The following is a 27,613-nucleotide window of genomic DNA, read 5'->3' on the forward strand; positions in this document are numbered from 1 at the left end:
CTGTTGGCCTCCAACAAGACACTGAACACAGCTGTGGCAGCAAACAAACAAACAAACAAACAAACAGAGATGTTGATCTGTGGAGGAAGAGGAGGAGGAGGAGGAGGAGGAGTTGAGCACCGACCTGCAGCAGGAGTTCACCTTCAGGGATCTTCTTCTCCACCGCTCCTCCTGTTTTACTGTCGCCATCTTTCCCGCCGGCCGGAGTCGCTCCGTTTCGACTGTTCAGGGCGACTGTAGAGACAGAGGGGGGGGGGGGGGGGGACAGGCTTTAGTCCTGTGATAATGTTTGCAGAGCACTGCTGTGACTGTCAGACCGCCTCACGCTTCATCCTGCTGCTGCTGCTGCTGTTACAGTTTTTCTCGATTGTTTACACACATTTTCTGAAAGCATGCCTCGTACTCTCAGAACTCTACACACAAATCCAAAAACACACACACAATGGGCACAACCCCTATAACTGCTCCTGCAAAATGAAACTTTACATTCAAAACAATGTTATTTCTTCTCAAAATGCTGTTTTAGTCTCAAATGACACAAACCATCATATGACGAGACATTTATAAGAAGCAGTTGAACACTGATGTGCTCAGTGTAAAACACTAGGATGAATGGAAAACACTTCTACTCCATTCATCATAATGACTTAGGCTTTCTTTTCTTTCTTTTTTTACTGTAACTACAGACAGTACATAAATGTGTTGTAAAATATTTTAGAATATTGTTTTGATACTCAGAACACTCAAATACACAATAACAAATGAAATGCGTGAAGACGCGACCGAGGTGGTCGTGTGACGATGCAGCCGTGCTGATCTGACCACAAAAGAAAAAAAAAAGAATCGGCCGGGGTCAGCTGGTTTACGGCCGAACGATTTTGAAAGACTGAACACATAATTTTGACAAGATGAGAGACAACTGTAACATGTAGCTCACCTAGTAGAGCAGCTCTTCTTTGTGGTCAAAGACTTTGTTCTAGTCTAGGTTCGAATCCCTCTATCAACATGCAATTCTGGTGATCAATGCATTTTCTTTTGTCATCATCATTATGATCACTGCTATATATGTGTGTGTGTTTGTGTTGTGTGGCCTCTCTGTTTGGTTTCTCTCTTTTTGGTGTCAGTCCATCACTGCCTGTTTCCCTTTTCTGCTAAAGCTCTGATTGCTGATTGTAAAACTGTGTGACAGGTGTTTACCCATGTGATGAGTCAGTGTGAATAGTAGGGAAACTAACATTAGAATTTTGAATAACAGTGTGTTACTCGTGAAAACAAGAGATTTTCTTTATGAAAATTGAGCCAAATGCAGAGAATTGTGTGTAGTGTTTTGAAAAAAGTGTGTTATAGAACTGCAGTTTGAGTGTAAAACAGGAATTGTGCTTGTTGTTTAGCAGATTTGGTCAAGGGAGTTGGTGCATGAGTTAGATGTTGAGGCCGTTGTGTCTCAAGTACCAAAAATTGTGTGTAAACAATCGAGAAAAACTGTAATGCTGCTGCTGCTGCTGCTGCTGCTCCCTCCCGGCCTCATCAAACATTCATCACGTCCAAATCTCCGAAATACAGAGCTGCTTCTTTTATTTTGTCTAACAAAGTTACATCATATTCGCCATGACAACAACAACAGAACGGAGCGGAGCGGAGATGAAGATCAAGTGGAGAGAAATAAACCTGTCTGTTGTTTTATTCCTCTGGAGGCCGCGGCCGTGCAGCTCCACAACTGTTAATAGACTGTTGCTCTGCATCCTCCACTGCCTCTCTGACACACACACACACACACACACACACACACACACACACACACACACACACACACACTCACACAGTCGGACATGTTGCTCCCTCATGAGACACAACCTCAGATCTTCAGGTGGGAGGAGTCTTTGTTTTATTTGTTCCCTCCACTCAACCTATTAGTAATGGAAAACACTTTTACTTCTTCCCAAAAATCTGTTTTCAGCTTTTAAATCTCTTCTATAAAGTCATTTTTATGGAAAGGCTGTCAAATATTTAAAATTTATGAAACATAACCTAATTGTCTTTTATTGTTTTGGATGCTGCTGCTCTTTTGTCTTTGTGTTTTTATTGTTCTTATCTCGTTTTAATGTTTTATGCTGCAATTTTTTATGTTTCATTTTATGGAAAACATTTTGTAACATTGTTTTGAAAAGTGCTCAACATATAAAGTTTGCGTTTTTCCTTTTATTTTTCTTCTTTTTTGCAACCATGCATAGACTACTCTATCACTGGTGATTGTTTAAGTATCAGTATCAGAATACAAAAACACTTTATTAATCTCCTGAGGGAAATTGTTACGTTACATTTCACCATTTCAAATATCTAACTATAATAAATATAAAAAATAATATAACCTTCTGTATTCAAAATATAATAATACCCCCTGTCAATTACAAACAATATATACAGTATATCATAGTTAATATTGACATGCCATTTACAAAAATGATCTATATGAGGTAAGTTCTTATTTTTGATGGAAGAGTAGTGTCTCCTGCACATCCAGTTTATGGTGAAGAAGAGTCAACATTTCATCTTCTTCTTGTAGGTCGCCATTAAAAATGAACATAGAGAACAAGTTTCTTAAAGGGATAGTTCACCCAAAATTCAAATTTCACTCATTCACTTCACTACTCACCCTCATGTCGACTAAGAGCTGTGAGAATTTCCAGAGTCCTCCGTTCCTTCTCGGAGTTACGGGGGGGTCCGTGCAGCAGTATTTGTCCATATAATGGTTGTTAATGGATACCAACTTTCTTCATCCAAAAAGACACACCAAAAAACATCCAGATACCTCCATGCTGCTCGTCTGTAATGTCCCTCTTGTATTGAAGCCCCGACATGAGAAATTGTTCTGCCGGTCAGTGCAAAGCAGTGAACTGAGACACTGGGAGCTTCCGCTACAAACAAGCTTAAAATATAGACTTATTTAATTTTTTTTGGAACAATTTCTCATGTCGGGGCTTCAATACCAGAGGGACATTACATACGAGCAGCATGGAGGTATCTGGATGTTTTTTGGTGTGTCTTTTTGGACGAAGAAAAGTGAGCTCCGTTCTCAACCGTCATATGGACATGCAGTGCTGCACGGAGCCCCCCTGTAACTCAGAGAAGCCACGGAGGACTCTGAAACTTCTCCCAGCCCTTAGTCCACATGAGGGGGGGGGGGGGGGGATAATGAGGGACATTTGAATTTTGGCTGAACTATCCCTTTAAAGGTTAAAACTGAAAGTGTTATAATCTTCACTCGTACAACAGAGGGATCTGAAGCTGACGAGAGCAGAAGAGCAAAGATGAAGAACGAGTCAAATGAAGAAGCTGGATCAGAATCCGGTCTGAGATCTGTGTTTGTGTTTCAGACGGTTCAAGAGAAGGAGCAAAACTCTTCTCTGCTTTCTCTCTGTCGCCTCGTCGGAGTGAGACGAGGCGACTGCTGCCTCAGCTCAGCTCGCCCCCCTCCCCACCCTCCACCATGATCCCTCCTCCACCACCCCCCTCCCCTCCTCTCCTCCCTCTCCTCCCCTCCCCTCTCTGCCTCCCAGTCGTTCATTGGCTGGTGGCCGACCCAGCTGTTCTTCTCGTCCTAATGGGATTCTCCTTTTTCCCAGCGTGACATCACAACTCTGTTTTCTTCTTGTTGTTCTACCGTCCAACTCCGGTGCTGGAGGCGTGTGAAGCGTTTCCAAGAATATTTGTCTTCTCAATTTTAGTCAAAACTAATCTCTTTCCACTTAAAATAAGACTCATGACCCAAAAAATTTACTTGTTTTTAGATAATTTTCACTTGTTTTAAACTAATTTTCAAATGAAATAAGTAGAAAAATCTGCCAGTCAAAGCAAGATTTTTGTGCTTAATAAGAAATAAAACTTGCTCCACTGTCAGATTTTTCTACTTATTTCAAGTGAAAATATGCTTGAAAAAAGTAAAACGCGTCTAAAAACAAGCTGCTTTTTAATGTGGAAAGAGATTAGTTTTGACTAGAAATAAGAAATATTCTTGGTAAGATTTTGAGTTTTTGCAGTGTAGAATGAGGAGGAGGAGGCTGAAGCTGCTGCTGGTTAAAGACATGGAGGAACCAAGACGTGTGTGTGTTAACCCCACCACTAACAGGGGGAAAACACACTGAATCACAAATTGTGACATCACAAATACCCCGGCCACGCCCCCGACACACCAACACACCAACAGACCGGTGTCCAACCTCTTTTTAGTTGATTTTATAGCTTTATTACGTAATGACACAACAGAGAAGCAGAAAATGTCAATGAAAAACCAAAACGTCACACTACAACCTTCACATCTGAAACATTAGAGACCAGCTCAACAACTATCAGAGCATTTTCAGACCAATCAGTCTTCAGCCAATCAGAGGAGATGCTCAGAGACCAACATGAAACTCCCTGTTGTTGCTCGAGAACCAGAGATAAGATGCAAAAGTTTTAAAACAACCAATACATCCTCTATCCATCTAAAATCAAACCTTTAGAATAAAACACGTGGAGAGAGTAAAGTGTGGCTCCCAGTGTGCAGCATTTGAACCATAGGGGACACGATGAACAGGCTGTAGAAATGTTCATCTGATGTTAATGTTTCACTGATAAATCAAATGATCATGTTTCCAAAAATCCCAATCACAAATTGATACACTTCAAATTTTTACATAGGATGTATCTTACACCTAGAAGACTCCATCTAATGAAACTTGTATCCTCTCCTAATTGTGATCTCTGCCCAAATCGTGATGTTGGATCTTTCATGCATATGTACTGGTATTGTCCAGAAGTCACAACCTTTTGGGAAATGGTATCCTTAACGTTGACTAAACTTTTTGATGTATTAATTCCGTACTGTCCCAAATTGTTTTTATTGAATGATACCTCTGCTTTGAATTTACCTAGTTACCACTACCCTGCTTTGTTTGCTAGCCTGACAGCTGCCACAGCTAGCACTTCGCTGGCAACCTCCTCATTCTCTTTCTCGGACTCACTGGTTACTTTCTTTGTTAGATATCCTGTACATGGAGCTGTCAGTAGCCAGAATGCACAACGCAAAGCAAGCCACTATTACCTCCTGGACTTCGTCAATAGAAAAAATTAAGAACCTTTTGTGCCCTCAAATTGATGTCTAGAGCCTCGTATGTTGTGTGTTTCCTCTGTTTTGTTTTTTTTTCTCTTTTTTTGTCCAAGTATAGTCTGATGTTCTGAGCCTGTCCTTGAACTGATGTGTCCTTGCTGCCTGGGGTGGGGTGGGGTGTTGTGGGGCGGGAAGGGGGATGCCTTTTCCTTTTTTTTTTCCTCTTGTCTAGTGTTTGTTTTTGTATTTATTTATTTTTATTTATGTACGTATATAATTTCCTTTTTTTGCCTTGTTGTTGTTGAGCCCTTTCTGCTCTTGTCCTGTTTTTATGTCTTCCGATGGAAACCAATAAAAAGTTATAAAAAAACAAAAAAACAAAAACTGATAAATCAAATGTACAGTAAATTAGTGTCTGACCTTGGAGGAAACTTGCAACGGAGAAACGTATCTTTAATCCTCTACAGTCACAGTTTTCTGCCTCCGAGTGTCGACACCTTCTCTCACACTCATGATCCTTTGTTCAGCTTCATCTTCCTCAGATCTCACAGTCACACACCAGAGCTTCAACAGCTTCAGGTTTGCATCTCTTTGGTGCAAGACGCAAGATTATGATAGATAGATAGATAGATAGATAGATAGATAGATAGATAGATAGATAGATAGATAGATAGATAGATAGATAGATAGATAGATAGATAGATAGATAGATAGATAGATAGATAGATAGATAGATAGATAGATAGATAGATAGATAGATAGATAGCCGTAGCGACTGACTGACACTGTTTAATCACATTTAAGATGATATATATTTGCTTATTGTGCAGCTCCATCAGACAGTAACCCTTCCAACAAAGCTACTATTGATTTCAATTGATTTCTATTGATTTTGAAACGTAAACTGAAGCTGTTTTAACTGCTGCTTTAACATGCAAACTAACTGGATGGATGGATGGATGGATGGATGGATGATAGATAGATAGATAGATAGATAGATAGATAGATAGATAGATAGATAGATAGATAGATAGATAGATAGATAGATAGATAGATAGATAGATAGATAGATAGATAGATAGTCTTTGTCATTGAAAAGATTTCAACAAAACTTATGTTGCTACCTCATCGTGATACAACATATAACATATAATAACAGAAGACAAGATAAGGAAATAGTCCTAAAAACATAAGAAGATATTAAATACTTCACCATGACAGGACAGACATATGAAAACCAGCTCTAGCTTTATATTGCAAATAAAAACAGTGTTAATCAAAATAAATAAGAACCCAGACTCATGCTGGACTCATCCGACTGAAAACATGAACCGATCAACAACCGATCGTCGTCTGATCCACCTCGTCCGTTGCAGCTGATGTCATCATTATAATTAGTTATTTGTACTATGTGATTATAGTGATGTCATGAGAAAGAGCAGTGGTCAAGCGCATTAATCTCTGACCCCTGCGGGAGCGCGGGGCCGTGACCCGCGATGACCTCTGACCCCCGGGGGTGAGCTATGACATGATTGGGTGACTGGGTTCTGGGTCAGATCTTTTGTTGTCTGCTCTCGGGGGTTAACAAGCGACACTTGGAGAGAACATATGGGCCTGAACCTTCACACGGCACGGCGCTGCGGTCTGGACTGGCTGACCCTGTTCCCATGATGCAGCGGTCTTGGATGGACAGACTTTTTGTTTTTGTTTTAAAGAGGAGCAGCTGAAGAACGATGTGTGACATAATCCAACGCACGTACGTACGCCTCCGTGTGCCGGAGCGTTGAGTGTCGACCCACAAAAACACGGAGGAGGAGCGGCCGGCGGTGACTCACAGCCGGACGAAGGCGGTCAAACATGTGACGCCTCGAAAAACACGCAAATGAAACGGCTGCTTGGTCTTGACATCGTGGTTTGGTTCATACGTTAAATAATCAAACATGTAACTAGTTAACGTTTGGAGCCTTTGTGTCTCGGCAACGTGTTTGTTTGTCTCCACGACTCCACACAGCCCGTGTAGGCTAGTGGTTAAACAATCAGTTGATTGATTTATTAGTCAGAAGATAATCATAAACAATATATTAATGTGTCGTTTAATGATCATTAAAACCGTTTATCAAGCAAAAATTCCCATAATTCATTGCTTCCAGTTTCCTAATGTGAGGGTTTGCTGGGGTTTTTTTGTCACATTGAGTCTGAACTCATCATCTGAGCTCTTTGTTTATTATACTGGACACTTGTTTTTTGTATTTTTCAGTTGTTATTTAAAGATAATGATGAAAAAAGTGAAATAAATATCTAATGACTTGAAATAATAATATGAAATCCACTCAGTATCCGTTTGTTTTCAGGTTCAGGTTTGAAATCGGCAGCAGATTTAAAGTCATTGTTGTTTCATTCCTATTTATTTTCACTTTGTGTGCACAACTACACGTTATAAAGCATGAATTAACATAATGAAATACTTAATTCATAAAGAACTCTTCCTATATTGATATTAAATGAGTATAATATATAAACACAGTTAAAAATGTTCAATAAGATCCTCTCTAATGGGTTTAATTGTTGTATTTTCATACTTAATCAATGATGGATTCAGCATCTATAGCTCAAGTACTAATCAGGTTATTTAGGAAACTCACTAACCATAAATAAACGAATGAACAGGACACATCTGACCTCATGAACCAATGGGATACAATGGGATTGTCCATGATTCCTATTAATTCAAAATATAAACAAAGATAAAATCCTGTTTATCCTCAATAATCACTGACAGTTAAACTTTTCTTGACGACAACCAAAGCCGATTATTGACCTCATCAAATCATCTCATCTTCATTTTTGGTGCAGATCATTTAGAGATCGTCACCTAACGAGCTTCGTTCTGTCCATCGACCTGGACGCAGCTGATCTATAACTCAACTAATTGTTCCTCGTTCGGCTCGTTACGGTTCAGTAATTACATCACCGCTGTGTCTTCTATCTGTTCTCTGGTCACTACGACACACTGCACACTGTGGCTCAGTGTCAGTCAGTCGCTAAGGCAACAGCAGCACCAACCACCACCATTATGGGCTGTTCAACCTGCTGATTTTAGATGAGTCACACAACATCAATCAGTTATTTTATAATTATTTTGTAAAGATCATGTAGAAATGTCTACAGAGCTCAATCAGAAACACAATTTGTCATCTATCTATCTATCTATCTATCTATCTATCTATCTATCTATCTATCTATCTATCTATCTATCTATCTATCTATCTATCTATCTATCTATCTATCATCCATCCATCCATCCATCCAGTTAGTTTGCATGTTAAAGCAGCAGTTAAAACAGCTTCAGTTTACGTTTCAAAATCAATAGAAATCAATTGAAATCAATAGTAGCTTTGTTGGAAGGGCTACTGTCTGATGGAGCTGCACAATAAGCAAATATATATCATATTAAATGTGATTAAACAGTGTCAGTCAGTCGCTACGGCAACAGCAGGAACATTATGGATTGTCCAACCTGCTGATTTTAGATGAGTCACACAACATCAATCAGTTATTTTCTGATAATTATTTTGTAAAGATCATGTAGAAATGTCTACAGAGCTCAATCAGAAACACAATTTGTCATCCGAGTGTGTGTGTGTTTTGTGTCTGTGTGTCTGTGTGTGTGTGTTTGTTGTCACAGCCAGAGAAAGTGGGCCAACACACGGCCTCCTGAACGGCCAGAGGAGGACAAAGAGCAGATCTCGTTATCGAGCTTCACTGGGCACAAGTGTACATAATGAAACATGTAGATTCCCAGTGCCGTCACACACACGTGGCATCGCTGCAGCTCTCAGCTCTCAGCTCTCAGCTCTCAGCTCTCAGCTCTCAGCTCTCAGCTCTCAGCTCTCAGCTCTCAGCTCTCAGCTCTCAGCTCTCAGCTCTCAGCTCTCAGCTCTCAGCTCTCAGCTCTCAGCTCTCAGCTCTCAGCTCTCAGCCAGGGGGCTCAACGCAACACAACAGCTTGACTTTCCCATACGTAGCCTATACATGCTCATCGCGGCTGAATGGAGGTCGAACGTCACCGGACGGCAGGAAACATACATTACAATGCCAACGTGACATTAAATGACAATAACTGTCCTGATGTCCTCAACACATCAGAGACACGGACACTCGCTCTTAAAGGGATAGTTCAACATTTTGGCAAATTGGCCCATTGCCATAATCGCTATAGTCATAGCAGTAGGTTTGTTACCTTTAATTGTCGGTGTAAGCTGTTTTTAGAACGGAGGAGCGGAGCCGTGAGCTGCTCAGGGCTACGCTACGGAGGCTAAGGGAATTTCTTGGTTTTCCTCATCAAACTCATCAAATACACAATCCAACAACTCCAAAAGGCTGTCGTGGACAAGTTGTGAGCTGCACAATCACCACGCTATGAGATAACAACGGAACGTTACGACACGGAGCCGTTTTAGAGGTAAATTCATGCAAAACCACTGATGCGCGACAGTTTTTCAGCAAGCAGACTCTGTATTTACCCTGTATTTACCTCGAAAACGGCTCCGTTTCGTAATGTTCCATTATTATCTCATAGCGTGGTGAATGTGCAGGTCACAACTTGTCCACGAAAGCGTTTTGGAGTTTTGGGATTTTGTATTTGATGAGTTTGATGAGGGAAACCAAGAAATCCCATAATGAGCCTCCGTAACGTAGCTCTGAGCAGCTCACCGCTCCGCTCCTCCATTCTAAAAATAGCTTGCACCAACAAATAAAGGTAACGAACCTACTGCTATGACTATAGCGATTATGGCAATGGGCCAATTTGCCAAAATGTTGAACTATCCCTTTAAAGATGGAAATGAACTCAAACTATAGATTTATATTGAAGTTTGTGTAATATATCATTATTTATGGTAACACTTTATAATAAGTACACACCATTAAGCATTAGTTAAGCAATAAATACCGAATTAATCTTTTATAACACATGAATACTCATTAGTATGTAGTTTATAAACACAGTTAAAATGTTTTACTCATCATTGATAAGTACTAACTGTATTTATAAACTACATACTAATGAGTATTAATGCGTTATAAATGAAGAATTCAGTATTTATTAGTGCTTAACTAATGCTTAATAGTGTGTACGTATTATAAAGTGTTACCTTATTTATATATCCTATTGTTGCCTCTGGAAGTTATATCAACCACTCTTGAATAATCAAAACTCATTTTAATCTCAAATCTGCAAATACTGATTCTTTTTTTGGCCACCTGAAGGCATCCAGAACATTTTCAGTTTCTATAGTGAACAAGTTTGCAAATAGGTGCTAATTTACTAATCAAATAGTTATGGAGATGCATTTATTTTTATCTGGAGTCGTGTATTTCTGGTCACATGATGACGAATGTAACTCTAACATCTCGAAAACTCACGACGGAAGAGTTTCTGGGGAGGCAATAAGTGATGGATGGGGGTGTGCTAACAAAACATTAGCATAAGCATTAGCCCAGTGTGCGACCATTATTAGTTACTTTAACATCAGTATCACATGATTCAGATGTTATTGCTTGAGTGGGGCTTGAACCCAGAAGGATGCTGCTGTCAGGCTTCAGGAATTTACTGCACATGTGTTTGTATGTGTTTCCTTTAAAGCAGAAGTAAGGTGAATGTTTGTGTTAATCTAAGTCTTAAATAGTTGTGTCTTCCGACAGCAATCACTTCTATAGAGTGTTTGGTCTGAAACACGGGTCTGTCAGTCACTCTGCTCTGCTCTGAGCCCAGGAGAAAACTTTCCTTGTATCCTACAACCTTTATCCAATGAGGAGAGAGAACGGCATAAAGGGGCAGTCCTCTCTGTGTGTGCAGCCAAGGGATGCGCGTGAATGTGGTGACGTAGGGACGAGGACCAATAGATCCATGACGAGGGCGGGGGCTGCTAACTCCATCGGCTGACAGGAAGTTAGACAAAACCACCGGATCGCTGACTTCTGATTTAACTGCAGTGTGTTGAGTTTTCAGAGCCACTGGATAAAAAAAAGAAATCAGAAAAAGCGGAAAGAGAAAATAAAACGTTTTGAGTCGACTGAGCCTGACTGATCGTTCTCTGCAGGTTTTATCACTGTGAATAAAACCTCTCACATCACATATTATTTATTACTTTATCAAAAAATATAGATGGAGGCTGCTTTAAAATCTGGCTGCAAGTATGTCGAACTGTTGGAAACATCACTGTAAAATCTCTCATATTAAATGTTTCTCTTTGTGCATCGTGCATAAGAAAGAAAAGATGCAGAATGACTGAAATAATAAAATGTTCTGACACAACCAGGACTCTTTACATTTCTTTCAATCAGTGAAAACAAGAGGAGCTGCACTATAAAAAAAAAAGCTACTACTTCTGTTTCTAACAAATAAATGAATCAGGGGTCAAAGGCCGCGCTCGCTGACTTTCTCTGTGCCGCTGTCACTTCAGTTCATCTCCTCAGCCTCTGACAGAAATCTAAATAATGGTTTTTACAGTGGTGTTGATGTGCAGCAGAGGAGTAACACAGCGAGGCCCCCGTCCTCTCACCGGGCCCCTCCCTCGGCCCCTCCCTCGGCCCCTCCCTCGGCCCCTCCCTCGGCCCCCGTGTATCTGCTCCGGTATGTGACGGATCAAACCTGACAAACGAGCGCTGACCCTGAAAATCAGACAGTTTGTCATAACTTCAGCTCCGTGTTGTCGTTGTGATGCAGCTGCAAGGTGAAGCTTCATCTTCCCTGCTGATCATTGTTTACCAAAAGGTTTAAGTTAAGACAGGTCACATGACCTCCTTGGATCTGCAGAGTGAGTCAAACTGTTCATTACTGTTGATGTTTATGGTCCTTTAATAAATGACACACATAAAGAAATCTAATGTATGACACATAATCCCATATACTGTATATGAGTGAGGGGATATATTATTATTACGCTCACATCTATATTTCCTCTGGACATGTGTAGATATTACAACATATACAACGAGTTTAACAAAACAATACTGATACATTTGTATATGTTTGAATCAAATTATGTTCTTATAAATGTCAAACACACGTCGATATTTCATATTTACATGTATAAAATCAACATATAATCAACAACGTGTAATGTAATGTAATATGCACTTTTGCACTAGTTTTGCGTCAGTATTAAGCTGTGTTATGATGACAATGACAATAAAGTATCGAAGTATCAAACAGGCTTTTGGATGGATACATACTTTTGTATCACATGCACACACATGTTTGTATTAGGTGGAGTTACTGTATATATCAATATAGGAATATTAATATTGAGTGATGCACCTGAAGGCACCGTAAGACTTATACACTGACGACCTGGAAACAGAAACAACATGTTTATCTACTTCATACAAACATGTGTTTATATCTGTTTTAGTTGTGTTCAAATTCTACATAAATATCTCCTGTGAATATAGGTCTATATTAATATTATAACCACAGCCCAGTCAGGCCATCCTCCATAAATCTCACTCCTCCTCCTCCTCCTCCATGGAGCCACTGGGGTTTATCTCCCAGGACAAACTGACTGAGGAATAAAAACCCTCCAGCACACAAAATATTTATCAAATATTTGACCACTTTCAATTTGTCCCATCGTGCTATTTACAACAGGATTAGTGCGGATGTTCTGTGCTTCGGTTCCCTGCCCGATCCCGACATGTGGCCCTGGCCCGGCTCCACGGTCCACCCTGCAGCCCCCGCAACACACACACACACACACACACACACACACACGATGCAGCCCAGAGAGACTTAACTAAGAGTTTTCAGCCGATCACAGAAAAGATCGATGATGTGAGACGTTACTAAACGCAACAAAGAGACGTCGTTACCACCACGAGTCGTCATGAAGCACAGAAGATTTATTAAATGATTATAACTCGTACCCAGAGCTCACTTTGCTTGTTTGTGTGTTTGTTTGTTTGTTTGTTTGTTTGTTTCCACCACGTCTGACAGGTCTCTGCTGCCGGGTCACATGGGACAACAATGGCAGGAGCCTGAATCATGAAACGGGGCTATATTTGGACGGCATTATCCCAGAGTATTAAGCTAATGGGGGGGTGAGGTGGGGGCGCGGTGACAGAGACCCACGGTGTTGGACGATTAGAGGACACGCCCTCCTCACCCCACTCCCCCCACCCACCTCGTCCTCCCCCCTCGTCCTCCCCCCTCGTCCTCCCACCTCCACCCACACTGTGGTGGAGCTCGTACTGGTCACGCAGCAGAGGGACGAGGAAACGCTGCAGTTTACTTTGGACCACAGCCAGAAATCTCACAGAGATGGATGAGACATGACAAGACTGTCCTCATCGTCCTCAAACCTCTTTAAATCCATCTGTCTATCTATCTATCTATCTATCTATCTATCTATCTATCTATCTATCTATCTATCTATCTATCTATCTATCTATCTATCTATCTATCTATCTATCTATCTATCTAGTCTACATGTTAAAGCAGCAACAGCTTCAGTTTACATTTCAAATCAATTGAAATCAATTGAAGGGTTACTTTCTGATGGAGCTGCACAATAAGCAAATATATATCCTATTAAATGTGATTAAACAGTGTGATGATGTGATGTTTGGTCTTGTGAATGCAGCAACTCCTTGTTAGATTGAATGCATTTTGAGCAGCGTGACCTCAGAAACACTAAACTTAATACTTTACTCTGAAATTTATACCAAACTTCACAGAAACAGTTCATATTTGACCTGATGACTCGTCTGGATAAACATGTGACCTGAGTGAAGGCAGACGACCGACCGACCATCAACTCCTCCCTCACCCTCCACACCTCAAAACCCACTTCCACAGATCAACAACAAGCAGCAGCAAAGACAAAGTTTTAAAAGGGATAGTTCAACATTTTGGCAAATTGGCCCATTGCCATAGTCCCTATAGTCATAGCAGTAGGTTTGTTACCTTTATTTGTCGGTGCAAGCTGTTTTTAGAACGGCGGAGCAGAGCCGTGAGCTGCTCAGAGCTACACTACGGAGGCTCATTATGGGATTTCTTGGTTTCCCTCATCAAACTCATCAAATACACAATCCAACAACTCCACAACGCTCTGGTGGACAAGTTGTGAGCTGCACATTCACCAAGCTATGAGATAATAACACAACGTTACCACACAGAGTTGTTTTAGAGGGAAATTCATGCAAAACCGCTGATGCACGTTGCCTTCAGGGACAGTTTTTCATCAACAGTCTCTGTATTTCCCTCTAAAACAACTCTGTGTGGTAACGTTGTGTTATTATCTCATAGCGTGGTGAATGTGCAGCTCACAACTTGTCCACCAGAGCGTTGTGGAGTTGTTGGATTGTGTATTTGATGAGTTTGATGAGGGAAACCAACCGAGAAATCCCATAATGAGCCTCCGTAGCGTAGCTCTGAGCAGCTCACGGCTCTGCTCCGCCGTTCTAAAAACAGCTTGCACCGACAATTAAAGGTAACAAACCTACTGCTATGACTATAGGGATTATGGCAATGGGCCAATTTGCCAAAATGTTGAACTATCCCTCTCAGTCAACATGTTGCTCCTGTCTGTAGCTGAGCATCCAGGTTGGTTCCACATTAACACTCAGTACGTTTACATGACACTTGAAAAAACCGAATTATTGCCTTAATCCGACTAGAACTGGACAACTGAAGTGCAGGTAAACACCTTAGTCCGACTGAAATCGGAGTTGAGAACTCCGATTAAGACACCCAGATAATGTGATTGGAATTAGATTTTCTCCGTCATGTAAACACCTTAGTGGGAGTAGAACTGGACAACACATGTGCGCTGCTCCACAACCGTAGAGACGGCACCAAGTGGAGCAGAGAAGCCGCCTGAACCCAGCAAAGTAAAGAAAAAAACCCAACATCAGCGCCGATTCAGTGCATTTCACACAGCGCAACCAGCAAGAGTGTTTTATTTAAAAAAAAAAAAAAAGAGAGAGAGAGAGAGGGAGGAAAAAAGGAAGCCCGTATCCTATTCTCAGTGTGAATCCGGCTCAGACTGGTGCGTCTGGTCGGGAACTGCAGTTGAGAATTTATTATTAAGCTTATAAGTTGTTTATATTCCGTTTTTTACGAGGTGACAGAGAAGTCAACAGGACAGGGGGCGTAGCTATTAACCCGCTGAAGCAACAGGTGACGCCGCATGAGGGGGCGATGGACCCGTCAGTTATTCGGTTTTTTCAGTTGCATGTATATTGAGACAAGGACAGAAGTCCGACTTGACGCCAAAATCTAATTTTGAGCCGAGCTGGATGAAGCTCTGCATGTAAACGTACTGAGTGAGGTGGAGGTGAACCGGTGAAATGAAACAAAGATTATTTCACTTTCACACAGAAGAAGTCTGAGTCTCTGCAGCTCAATGAGCTCAGGTGTTAATCTGTAGCTATAGTAACATGTAAGCAGCTAATCAGGAAGTGAGATTTCCAGGTTGTATTACACCTTGATACGATGAGCCAATCACAGAGCGGCGTGAGTTAAAAATGAGTTTTTTCCTCCGAGTCTCTGTGCAGCCGCGTGGATGAGGGCAAAATATATCACATTTTATCACTTTGTGTAAATGTGTATGTGTGTGTGTGTGTTGTGTGTGTACTCCTGCAACCACACACAGTGCAGTCAGTGCAGTGCATGCATACGGGACGTGTGTGAGTGTGTTTGTGTGTTAATTATTCGAGCAGAGTGTGAATGGCAGCGAGTAAATATAGAACGTTTCAACTCCTTCACCCCCCGAACGCTGCAGTAAATGAACACGCGATGCACACACATACACCGCCCCCACATTCACTAACATACACATGGATGCACGCAACACACACACACACACACACACACACACAAACGGCCTCACATATAGAGGCTGAACATGAACACGCGGTCACTAATGCAGGGGGAAAGCACGCACCCTGTGCTGCTTTCGTGTCTCCTGAGGTTTTGTGATCACATGGTTGCATATTTGCTTATGAGAGGGCGATCCAGAGAGGAGGGGGGAGGGGGGAGAGGGGGAGGGAGGGGGAGGTGAGGAGTGATGGGATTTGGGCGGGGTAGGGTAGGGTGGGGTGGGGAGGAGAGGGAGGGAGGGGTCACTCCTGATTAACCAGGTTTTTCCCTTTGGTGGCCTGCATTCCTCTCCGTGCTGTGTCGTGATCAGCGAGCAGCGAGCAGCGAGCATGAGCGAGGGGCTGGGGGAGGGGGTTTAAGCCCTGTAGGGGGGGAGGGAGGGAGGGAGGGAGGGATGACCCACTGCTGATCATGTAGCCCCGCTCTGCCTTTCATTTAGATGACCTACAGGAAGGAGGGGGAGGGGCGCTAACGAATCATCGCCCTGGTTCGCAGCGAGAGAAAAAAACACACACAAAAAAAAGCCAGAGATGGTTTCACGACACGTCACATGATGCTCGGCTTACGTAACCGAGCGGCTACAGACGCGTATAGCTGCGCTGAGCCGTGTAGCTTTGACAGATCGCAGCTGCAGCTGTGTGCCAGTGGTGAGCGTGCATGCCGTGGCACGGCGGTCGGCGGCCATGTTGGAGCTTTAATTAATTAGAAAACGAGTTATTTGAGCGTTCAGACGTGAAGCGAGCGGCGAGTGACTGACATGAACTCTGTGACATTTATTCAACTACAAACTCACACTCTGACATTTTGAAAATAATCAAATGCAGCTTCTCCCTCTTCAGTCTTCTCCTCTCCCACAGTCAGTGAACGCACCAAGTTCATGTGTGCAACAAAGACCCGGCACCTTCTATTAGGAGCAGAACAAGGTTTACATAATTTATTTTCTATATCCATGGCCTGATCCACTGGGAGTTGCATAATGTGTGTGTGTGTGTGTGTGTGTGTCTAAGTGTGTGTGTGTGTGTCTAAGTGTGTGTGTGTGTGTGTGTGTGTGTGCCTCAGGTCCATGTTTGCCAACTCTATTAATGGACGACATTGTGAGCTGCTGCTTTATAATAGATACGATGGGCCTCCCTTGTACAAACCATTGATTGCTGTGGTTTTGTTTTATTGTTCTGTGATTTTGTTGCTTCAGTAGAAAAAAAAACAAACAGCTGAAAGGCTGAAAAAAGAAAAGTGATTATTACTGAGGCTGCAGATTTTACTTTTCTTTTTCTGTATTTCTGCTTCACTTCACAGCAGCAGTGGAGTCAGACTCAAACCAGGACAGAGAGAACTCAGCTACAAGCTACACCTGGTGAGAGGGGGGGGGATGTCTAATGTGAAACAATGCCTCAGTTTATTATCATAATTATAGATCATATATATATACATTTGTAAGAAAAGAAAATATGAAAAATTGAAATTGTTAAGTAAAAAAAGAATGTTTTTTATAACTAATGAGACTTAATGAGGACAAATGAAGAAAAACTAGTTCCTCCTATGTTTCTCTCCTCTTCTTCTCAGTTGAACACTTCATCATAATAAGTCAAAAATATTCAGATGCAGTTTTATTTTCAAATAAAAGTGACAATTAAGTCTTTTTTCTGTCAACACGATACAAGTTTTGTTAAATTAAATCAAATAAGAAGAACTGCAGTTTAAAGATTCCTCTCCTAAAAATAACTACTACAACTAATACACTCAACGATCAACTATCACTTGTTATGGTTGGTTACTATCTGTTTATGTCGGTTGTGTCTTAAAGGGATAGTTCAACATTTTGGCAAATTGGTCCATTGCCATAATCCCTATAGTGATAGCAGTGGGTTCGTTACCTTTAATTGTCGGTGCAAGCTATTTTAAGAACGGCGGAGCAGAGCCGTGAGCTGCTCAGAGCTACGCTACGGAGGCTCATGGGATTTCTTGGTTAATAACAGAACGTTACGAGACTTCGAATTCAGAGACTGCTTGCTGAAAAACTGTCCCTGAAGGCAACGCGCATCAGTGGTTTTGCATGAATTTACCTCGAAAACGGCAACGGGCCAATTTGCCAAAATGTTGAACTATCCCTTTAAAGCTGCAAAATGCTCCGCTATGGCGATCAGACGTAAACAATGCTACAGAAATTAACAAAAGCGAAGTGGCGACTTGTAAAAACCAAAACAAAAAGCCAAAAGACGCTAAACTGCATCATCAAACTAAACTCAGAAGCCGTCCACTGTGCTGGATTCTCAGATTTACATGATGCATGTGAATGTGACATAGTGACAAAGTTGTATCTCCATTAAAAACCTCCCAGATCCACTTCACTGACAGTCTGTTAAAACGTGTGTTTTCGGTCCTGGGGGATTATTTCTCCTAATCTCCATCTATATGTTCGACGTATCTCAATACAAACACAGGATTATTCATTGTTTTAACTTCCTGTCCGGCGCAGCAGATTTAAACTGTGATCTGTGAACTGTGACTCTGAACAACAACCTCCGCCATCTGACGAGCAGCTGAGCGAGCAGCCGTTACGTAACAGCAGTCACGTTATCGCAGGTTTGATTCCTGCAGCCTGCATCAAAAAAAAAAACCCTGTGCAGAGAAATTAGAGCAGGACCAGACGATGGCTGCTGAACGTTCAGGGACAGGAAAAGGAAAAAGAGACAATCAAGCCTTTTGGCTGCAGGCGAAGACTCTTCCAAGAAACCCAGCAGAGCTGTGATTGGCTTAGCTGTGTCATCCAGGATCTCGTCAGGGTTTTCTCCACTGGACCAAAGCTCACCGAGGAAGGAGAGAGAAATCTAACTGGTGCAACATCCATCGTTGGAAGGTTTTTATAGTAAATCCACATTGTAGGAGCCATGAGTTGAGGTTGAGGGTTATTTTGGTGTTGTTTGCTTTGATTATTATTTAGTTCATATGATCATATTTAGTAGTGGGTCACATGATGATGAACGGATCTAGCACTTGATATGTTCACCTGTTGGTTTCTTTAGTTTTTTGTTGAGCGGAGTAGGGCTGTTCGATTTTGTCCAAACATAAAATCCCAATTTTTTTCTCTCAAAAAGCTATTTCTGATTACAATTTTTTTGTGAAATGACAAACTACTTTGTACTACTTTAAGATGATTCATCTATCTATCTATCTATCCATCCATCCATCCATCCATCCATCCATCCATCCATCCATCCATCCATCCATGAACTGATGAAGCCTCTTGGATGAAGGTGAAACGTCTTCTAGACAAATAACTAAGTCCAGTTGCTTTCTATTTAAAATTCCTTTGAGATACTATGACCTGGACAAATGAGAATATGCACCGGCTTATTGCTAATGTGTAAAAATTAACAGAGCAGATGGAAGGAAAACAGAAAATAAGGAGGCTTCATATTAAAATATGAGCAAATATACGTACTATAAAGGCTTCTCTCTAATAAAAGCCGCCAATAAGAGCCGGTACCCTGGGCAGGTGAGGAAATAAAGGCCCAGGTCACTATTTGACGTGATATACACACTAAACATGTTTTAAAGAGACGTTTAAAGATAAAGAAGATGTGTGGTGCAGCTCCTCCTCACTCTGTTACAACCATCTGACCTCACACGTGGATTCAGACCGACTGGAACAACCACATCACTGATTCTCCACATCGCGTCATCTGTGACGCTGCAGGTCGACGTCTCGCACAAAAACCCACCAGTGACTCCTCATCAGACCAGAACACAGACGCTGCCCCTCCTCACCTGAAGAGGAGGAGGAGGAGGAGGAGGAGGAGGCAGGCGACACATCCGGAGCGGGCCGATCCCGGTGATTCCATTGTAGCTGCAGACAATACCAGCGATGGCAGCTGGGCTGGATAATACTGTCGGCCAGATTAACCGGGGCTTTGTTCCTCTCCTGCCACATATTCAATTACACACACGGGCCGAGAGGCTGAGCGAGTTCTGGGGGGCGACGCGCTCCAAATCCAAAAAAACACAGAGAAACACACCTCTGCATGATCTGCTGCGTGTTAAAGGAATAGTTCACCAAAAAATGAAATTCATCTGGAGACCCGGGAGGCCGGTTCCTAGTCCAACCAAAACTTTATATGAGAATAATAGCGCCCGACACAAAAAGGTCCATAAAACTACACAAAAACCATTTCATATTCCTCCTTACTGCTCGTCCACTGCAATCCAAGTGTCCTGAAGGGAGATAGTCCAGAGTTTACCCGAAACAACATCATTTAGGACATTTTTAGAGCCTAAACAGTCCTGTATTGAAAATGAGAAAAATGCTCGTGCACAGTGAACAGTCAAGGTGCTGGTAGTGTGGCGTAAAAGTACAATCAATAGAAAGAAAACTACAAAATGTGGCAACATACCGCACACTAAGACTGTATGGAGGATCTATGATTTATGAAGCAACGCATTTCGCATATAGCTTCTTCAGACTCGTCCTGTATTGAATTTGCCTTGGGTGCGCTCCTGCGTTCACGTGATGCACGCAGACGTGACCGTACTTGCCTAAATGACGTAGTTTCAGGTAAACTCTGGACTATCTCCCTTCAGGACACTTGGATTGTTGCAAACGAGCAGCGTGGAGGAATATTTCAACGTTTTTGTGTAGTTTTATGGACGTTTTTGGCCCTATTGACTCTCATATAAAGTTTTCGTTGGACTACTTGCGAACCGGCCTCCCGGGTCTCCAGCTGCACTTTGAGGAATAAAAAACTACTCTGGAGTATTCATCAGCATGAGGGGGAGTCAATAATGACTGAATTTCATTTTTTGGTGAACTATTCCTTTAATAGTTAATGAGGGCGGGTCTCTGGTGGTCGACAGCTCTGAACAACAACAACAACAAAGCAGCAGCAGCAGAGTTCGGACAGTGGCAGTTCCCGGACCGGACCGACCTCGGACCACCCATCCTCAGATCGGCGGGGGGGCGGCGGGCAGCGGGCGGCGGCCCCCGGGGGGGGGGGGGCGGGCGGCGGCCCTCGGGGGGGGGGGGGCCAGGGGGCGGCGGCCCCCGGGGGGGGGCGGGCAGCGGGCGGCGGCCCCCGGGGGGGGGGGCGGGCAGCGGGCGGCGGGCCCCCGGGGGCCTGGGAGCTTTCTCCTCTCTGTGGAGCAGCCTCCTTCATGTTACAGCCCTGAGCTGGTTAATTACTTAGGAGAGCGTCCAGGAAGTAGGCTAATGCAGTGAGACAGCAGGGCCGGTCTATAGGCTTCACTCTGACCTATTGCTGCTGAAATCCACCATCAATAATTCAGCCTGACAGGCCCAGTGACTCCGTATGTTACAGGACGGGACGAGTACGGTTCACACACATCCTGTTCTGAGAGGACACATTCATCTGAAGAGGAGAACACACACACACACACACACACACACGAACTGAACAAAGCTCTGATATATAAATATAATCAGGTATGCACGATAACTGTATTTTTCCCATCGATACCGATAACTGATGCCTTTACAGATAACTGATAACATTGTTCATAGTTTATATTCACACCTGAGGTTAAGAGAAACCTGAGATGAATTTAATATTATAGCTCTGCCTCTGACTAGACCGTCGACCGATATAACATCACTACTGTTGTTTTTTTAATCGGAACTAAACCAACAACAGTCACGACTCCTCAAAAATCAACATTTATTATCGTTTTTCAAATCAACTGGGACTGAAAATGAGTGAAATCAAGGCAACGTTGGCTGATTATGACTGGCTCTGGTAATCGGCCATATCAATATCAGGCCAATAGTTATCGTGCATCCCTAAATATAATGTCATTTAAATTAAATGCATTTGTTGGATCCAGTGAAAACACACGCCCAGACAAGTTTCAGCAGCTTTACGCAAAAACTATTTGCACCGAACTTGAGAATTTTTGAGGCTGATTTGATGAAGTCCAATAAATGTACTTTACTTTACTTTACTCTTTACTTTACTATCATGTCTGTATGTTATTTCAGTGTGTGAGACGTCTGCTACATCAGACTCTTGACTCTGTAATACAGTTATAAAGAGAAGGTTTACATCCTCCGTCTGTTTGCACCTGAGAGATTAACTGTGTTGTGTTGTTAAATAAAAGTGACTTGTCTTGACCTGCTCTCAGCTCAGCTGTGACTGTTGATGTGTGTCTTTTCTCCTGATTCTCAATGAGTAAAAACAAGAAATAAAACCTCAGTTTGTTCTGGATCCACTCCATGTACACAAGAATGAACCAAGCAGTACTACTACTACTACTACTACTACTAGTACTACAACATTAGCTGCACACATCCAGCCGATCTGCTCAGACTGAATGAATGAAATTGTTTAGTTCGGTCACACAACACCAATATCAAAATCAACCATTTTGTGTGAACAATTTAGTCAGCACATATCGCAACCATACACACACACACACACACACACACACACACACACACACACACACACACACACACACACACACACACACACACACACACACACAAAAGAAAATATCACACAGTGACCAAAAAAGGGAATAGGCTGAAGCCCAAGGCTTATCTTTGCCTCCTTTACACTCTATGAAATTAGATTACCTGGAATATCAACAGTACAAAGTAATAATTATTATCATTATTTTACATTTCAAGGCTTTCTTAAAACCCAACAAAGAAGAAAGATTCAGCTTTTATCTTCACTTTTAAGCAGTTTATACTTTTATAAACGTCCATTTATCTTTCTGCAGGTTTGTGGTCGAGGTGCATCGAAGAAGCTGTTCACTTTTGGAGCAGATTGAATAAAGCGCCACTAATATGAAGTCTGGTGAATAATGTTTGACATCCTCTCAGTTAATTTCGCCAGTGTGTGTGTGTGTGTGTGTGTGTGTGTGTGTGTGTGTGTGTGTGTGTGAGTGTGTGTTAGATGTCTGTATTTCAGTTCTGTTGGTCAGACTTGAACTCCTCTCCTCTGCTGCTCAATAAGAAAAACACAAGATGAGATAAAACCTCACCCTCTTTCATTTCTCCTGGAGCCTCTGCATGTGCACAACATATCAACACAGCAACCACACACACACACACACACACACACACACACACACACACACACACACACACACACACACACAATAAAAATCTGAGATGCATTAGCTACATCCAGTGAAAACACGGCCGTATCACCGGTGCAATATCCTGTGTCCGTCCGTCTCACCCCCAAACTGCTCTGTTTTTTTCCAAGAAGCCGCTGCCTTAAACAAACACGGCTCTGACTTCATTTCATAAATTCTTTAAACTCGAAGGTTTTCTCTCAATTATTCATGCTTCAAGAGCATCCGACGGCCGCATTGCAGCATTCTCTCTGAAAGATCACCGCCTAAAATAACAATGTCTTCTTCACTCCTGCGTGGTGGAGAAGCCGCTGGCATGCAAACTTCCTCTGCTCCGTCGTGTGCTCAGGGGTTAATGGAGGCCCAGGCAAAAAGGAAAAAAAGAAAAGCTGCATCTCCCAGGCATCGTTACACACACACACACACACACACACACACTAAAACACACACACACACACACACACACACATGGGTGTATAATGAAATATTGAGGACCTTTTCTCTGCTATGAAATCATGTGGATGAGGCGGTGGCTGGTTGTTCGCCACATCTCCTCTGAGCCAGGAGATGACAGGAAACACAAACACAAACACAAACACAAACACAAACACAAACACAAACACAAACACAAACACACAAACACAGAGCGGGCGACTGTGTTGTTGTGACAGTCTGGTAACAGAGCAAACGGCTGCTTCCTGCTTCAGATCAACGGTTTCATGTCAGAAATGAGACAGATTTTTTTTTTTGAGATTCTGTGTTTTTTCTTGTTACATTTTGGTCGAGACAGAAAAAAAACTACAAAACTTTATCTAAAGAAAAGAAAAATTAACTTTTATCTTAACATGGTCAAGCTGGAACTTGTTTATATCAGAGTGTGAATGACAGGTGCTGTTGGGATCACAGGCCTCATGTATTTGGTGAATTCAAACATCGGTTAAAGCTGCTGTGATATTTCTGTCTGTGTTTAATCTGCACCATGTATAAAAGTCCAGACCCTGTCCACTGTCGAAACTTGACTTAGAATAAACATAATAAAACGGTTTGGGGCCGTTAAGCAGATGTTTGAGGACTAACATCAGATAGAAAATTCTGTTTAATCACATTTCTCTACGGTTTTTTGTTTTCAAGCTGTCAGTTTTAAATATATTTGAGTAGACTTCAGGTTTTGATCCACCAGGACTGGAGTCTAGAGAAGCTGTGTGTGTTACAGTAAGATTATGGTTAAAGGGATAGTTCAACATTTTGGCAAATTGGCCCATTGCCATAATCCCAATAGTCATAGCAGTAGGTTCGTTACCTTTATTTGTCGGTGCAAGCTGTTTTTAGAACGGCGGAGCAGAGCCGTGAGCTGCTCAGAGCTACGCTACGGAGGCTCATTATGGGATTTCTTGGTTTCCCTCATCAAACTCATCAAATACACAATCCAACAACTCCACAACGCTCTGGTGGACAAGTTGTGAGCTGCACATTCACCACGCTATGAGATAATAACACAACGTTACCACACAGAGTTGTTTTAGAGGGAAATACAGAGACTGATGATGAAAAACTGTCCCTGAAGGCAACGCGCATCAGTGGTTTTGCATGAATTTCCCTCTAAAACAACTCTGTGTGGTAACGTTGTGTTATTATCTCATAGCGTTAAGACATGTTAGTAGAGTATAAACCCAGTAGAGCTCTGAGATCTACTGACTCAGGTCAGATAGTGGAGCTCAGAGTTCAGACCAGACATGGTGAAGCAGCATTTAGCTGTTATGCTGCTCACAAGTGGAACAAACTACCAGCAGAACTGAGATCAGCCCCAACTGTAAGCACTTTTAAATCCAGGTTAAAAACATTTCTCTTTTCGTGTGCTTATAGCTGAGAACTTTAAACTTATCTATTTTTTTTCTTTTACTTTTATTTGCTCTTGCTCTTAACTCTGTTTTTAGTGTTTTGTTTGTTTTTATTCTGTCTTATGCTTCTTTTTTTTAATGTTTTTGTCTTTATGTAAAGCACATTGAGTTGCCTTGGTATGAAATGCGCTATATAAATAAAGATGCCTTGCCTTGCCTTGCCTAGCGTGGTGAATGTGCAGCTCACAACTTGTCCACCAGAGCGTTGTGAACCAGGTTACGACGTTTTCACTCCGTCTCTTTACGTGGCAGCAGGATGAAACCTGATCATCACATCAGTTACTATGAAGGTTGGAGTTATATATCAGTTTTTACCTCCTATGATGAAGCTCATCCAACAGTTTCCCTCCTGCCTCCATGTGTGTGTGTTAAACTCACACACACACACACTGAACACACAACTCATTAATTTGACATCGATCCTCCTCGAGCAAACGAGACGATTTCCCAAAACTGGAACCAGTGCCGGCCGAACCAGAAGCAGAGCCAGAGTCGAACCGACACACACACAGCTGCTGGTCTACTGTCACTCACCAGAGAAGAAGTTCTTGGCTCTCAGGTAGCTGACGCTGAGCCGCAGGATGGACAGTTTGTCCAGACTGGCCGTCACCTCCTCGGGGAACGGCAGCAGGCCGGCCAGCCGCTCCAGCTCTCCGTTCAGACGGTCCCGGTGCCGTTTGGACGGGTTGGACTTGGCGCCTTCGGCCGGCGGCTGCTTCACTCTGGACGACACAGAGAGAGAGAGGTGAGGACGGGCTGACTCAGGATTATAACCACACAGTGACTGAACTGAATTTGGGATTAAAACTGTAAATTCTGGGATTAATGTAAACATCGTTTTCTGTTTCCACACACAGCGGGATTACAACGACAGACTTTGGGGCGTTACACCAGATTTTTGGTGAATCACATAGAAAAGGAGACGTTTAATAACATGTATCACCGCTTGGAGATTTGATAACATCTTTTTTTTTTTTGCTTTAGCTGCGTTTTTCTCAAACTAGACTGTGAGATTTATAGGATTTTCATTTTTTAATACTTCACTTAGAATAGACATCATAAATAAAGACGTTTCTGTAAAAGGCCTCTAGGTGGAAACTGAGATTTTCAGGCCGTCTGTTTGAATTTTTTTTTCCACCTGCTGACGTCTGGTTCCCTGAAAACTTTCTGTCAATGTTTCTGTTTTTATACTGGTTTTCATCAATAATCAATAAATGACTTCAACAACAACAAATAATGTTTTAGTTTTATATTTCTAAACATTATTTGTCTATTTAAGTACTGTAGGTCATTTCCTAGTTTATATACATCCTGATCCTACTAAATAAATTAAATATAAAGTATTTTTCCTGCCAGAGTGAAACCACCTCAGTGTCTGACAGAAAACAGAAGACAACAGTTCACCAACAACAGTCAGAGAGAAACGTTCAAACTAATGACGTGGGATGCACATCAGGCTTTAGTGGAAAACACACACACACACACACAGAGCAGGCGACATTTTTGTGGGTGTGATTTACGTCATGGAACAAACAGGTTTGATTTTCATTCTCACTATAAATAAAAACAGAATCTGGAAAACTGAAGCTCAAACAGCAAAACAATCAAATATTTATAATAATAATAATATGAATGCTCAACGAAATGAAGTTAATACACATTTTATGTTCTTATGTGTATATATATATAATCATTATTATTGCATTTTAATGCTGATTATCCATTTATTCTCTTACATCCTGGTTATATTTGTGCGTCTAATATCAATACACGTTGCTGACTCTTTTCTGTTCTGATTCATCTCATCAAATATTAATCAACTTCATCTTTTCAGTGACAATAATTAAAAAATTAAATCTGAACCTGTGTTTTATAAACTCTGTTTCCTCACAGACTCTGTTATATAACACGTCTTTATAACCACAGCCGGATGTTGACACGAGATAATTATGTTGTTGTTGTGTGTGTGTGTGTGTGTGTGTTTTTGATCATATTATCTACAAATAAGTAAAACTGGAGCAGCAGAGGTCAGAGGTCAGGCTGACAAACACTTTTCCACACGGTCGCATCCCAACATGAAGAAGATGTGACGGTGACGTGAGGCGACGGTCTCCAGCGTGGCGGCCATGACAGTTTTAAAAAAAGAACCTCTCACACACACACACACACACACACACACACACACACACACACACACACACACACACACACTAACACTGTCGCCTTTCGTCACTGAGCATGAGCGAGGATGGATGGAGACGTGTTTATCCTGCCCATCAGTGATGATGTCATGAGCCTGACCTGCACTGCTGTTCTTTCCTGTGTGTGTGTGTGTGTGTGTGTGTGTGTGTGTGTGTGTGTGTGTGTGTGTGTGTGTGCGTGTGTGTGTGCACAAAAAAGCTGTGTTTTTATTCCATTCAATATATAACATGACAGTTTTTAAATCAGGATGTGAATATTATCATTTGCTTTTATATTTATTGAAGTTAAATTAACTGAAATTTGTTTTACAGTGAAATTTAACTATAAATCCTTTGCAACCAGGAAGTCAGAAATGATCATTAACCAATCAGTGAGTCTCTCTGTCTCCTCCTCCTCCTCTAATGATGATGATGAAGATGACTGTTGGTGAGTTAACAGAAGCTGCTC

General features: G+C 41.9%; 1 protein-coding gene across 2 annotated transcripts in view; it reads right to left on the reverse strand.

Moving 5' to 3' along the window:
- Window positions 1–27,613, reverse strand: part of LOC146965410 (aryl hydrocarbon receptor-like) — a 56,780-nt gene that overhangs the window by 24,866 nt on the left and 4,301 nt on the right. For both annotated transcript variants that reach the window (XM_085766227.1, XM_085766226.1), the window contains exons 2-3: window positions 25,499–25,686; window positions 125–234 (exon numbers count right to left, since the gene is read on the reverse strand). Coding sequence is in view for 1 of the 2 variants with exons in the window: in XM_085766226.1 (XP_085622352.1) it covers window positions 125–234; window positions 25,499–25,686 (298 nt within the window). In the remaining variant the exon portion in view is untranslated. The remainder of the gene's footprint in view (window positions 1–124; window positions 235–25,498; window positions 25,687–27,613) is intronic.

The sequence above is a fragment of the Trachurus japonicus genome, chromosome 21, assembly GCF_045865225.1.
Source record: "Trachurus japonicus isolate A0001 chromosome 21, Traja_1.0".
NCBI classification, from domain to species: domain Eukaryota; kingdom Metazoa; phylum Chordata; class Actinopteri; order Carangiformes; family Carangidae; genus Trachurus; species Trachurus japonicus.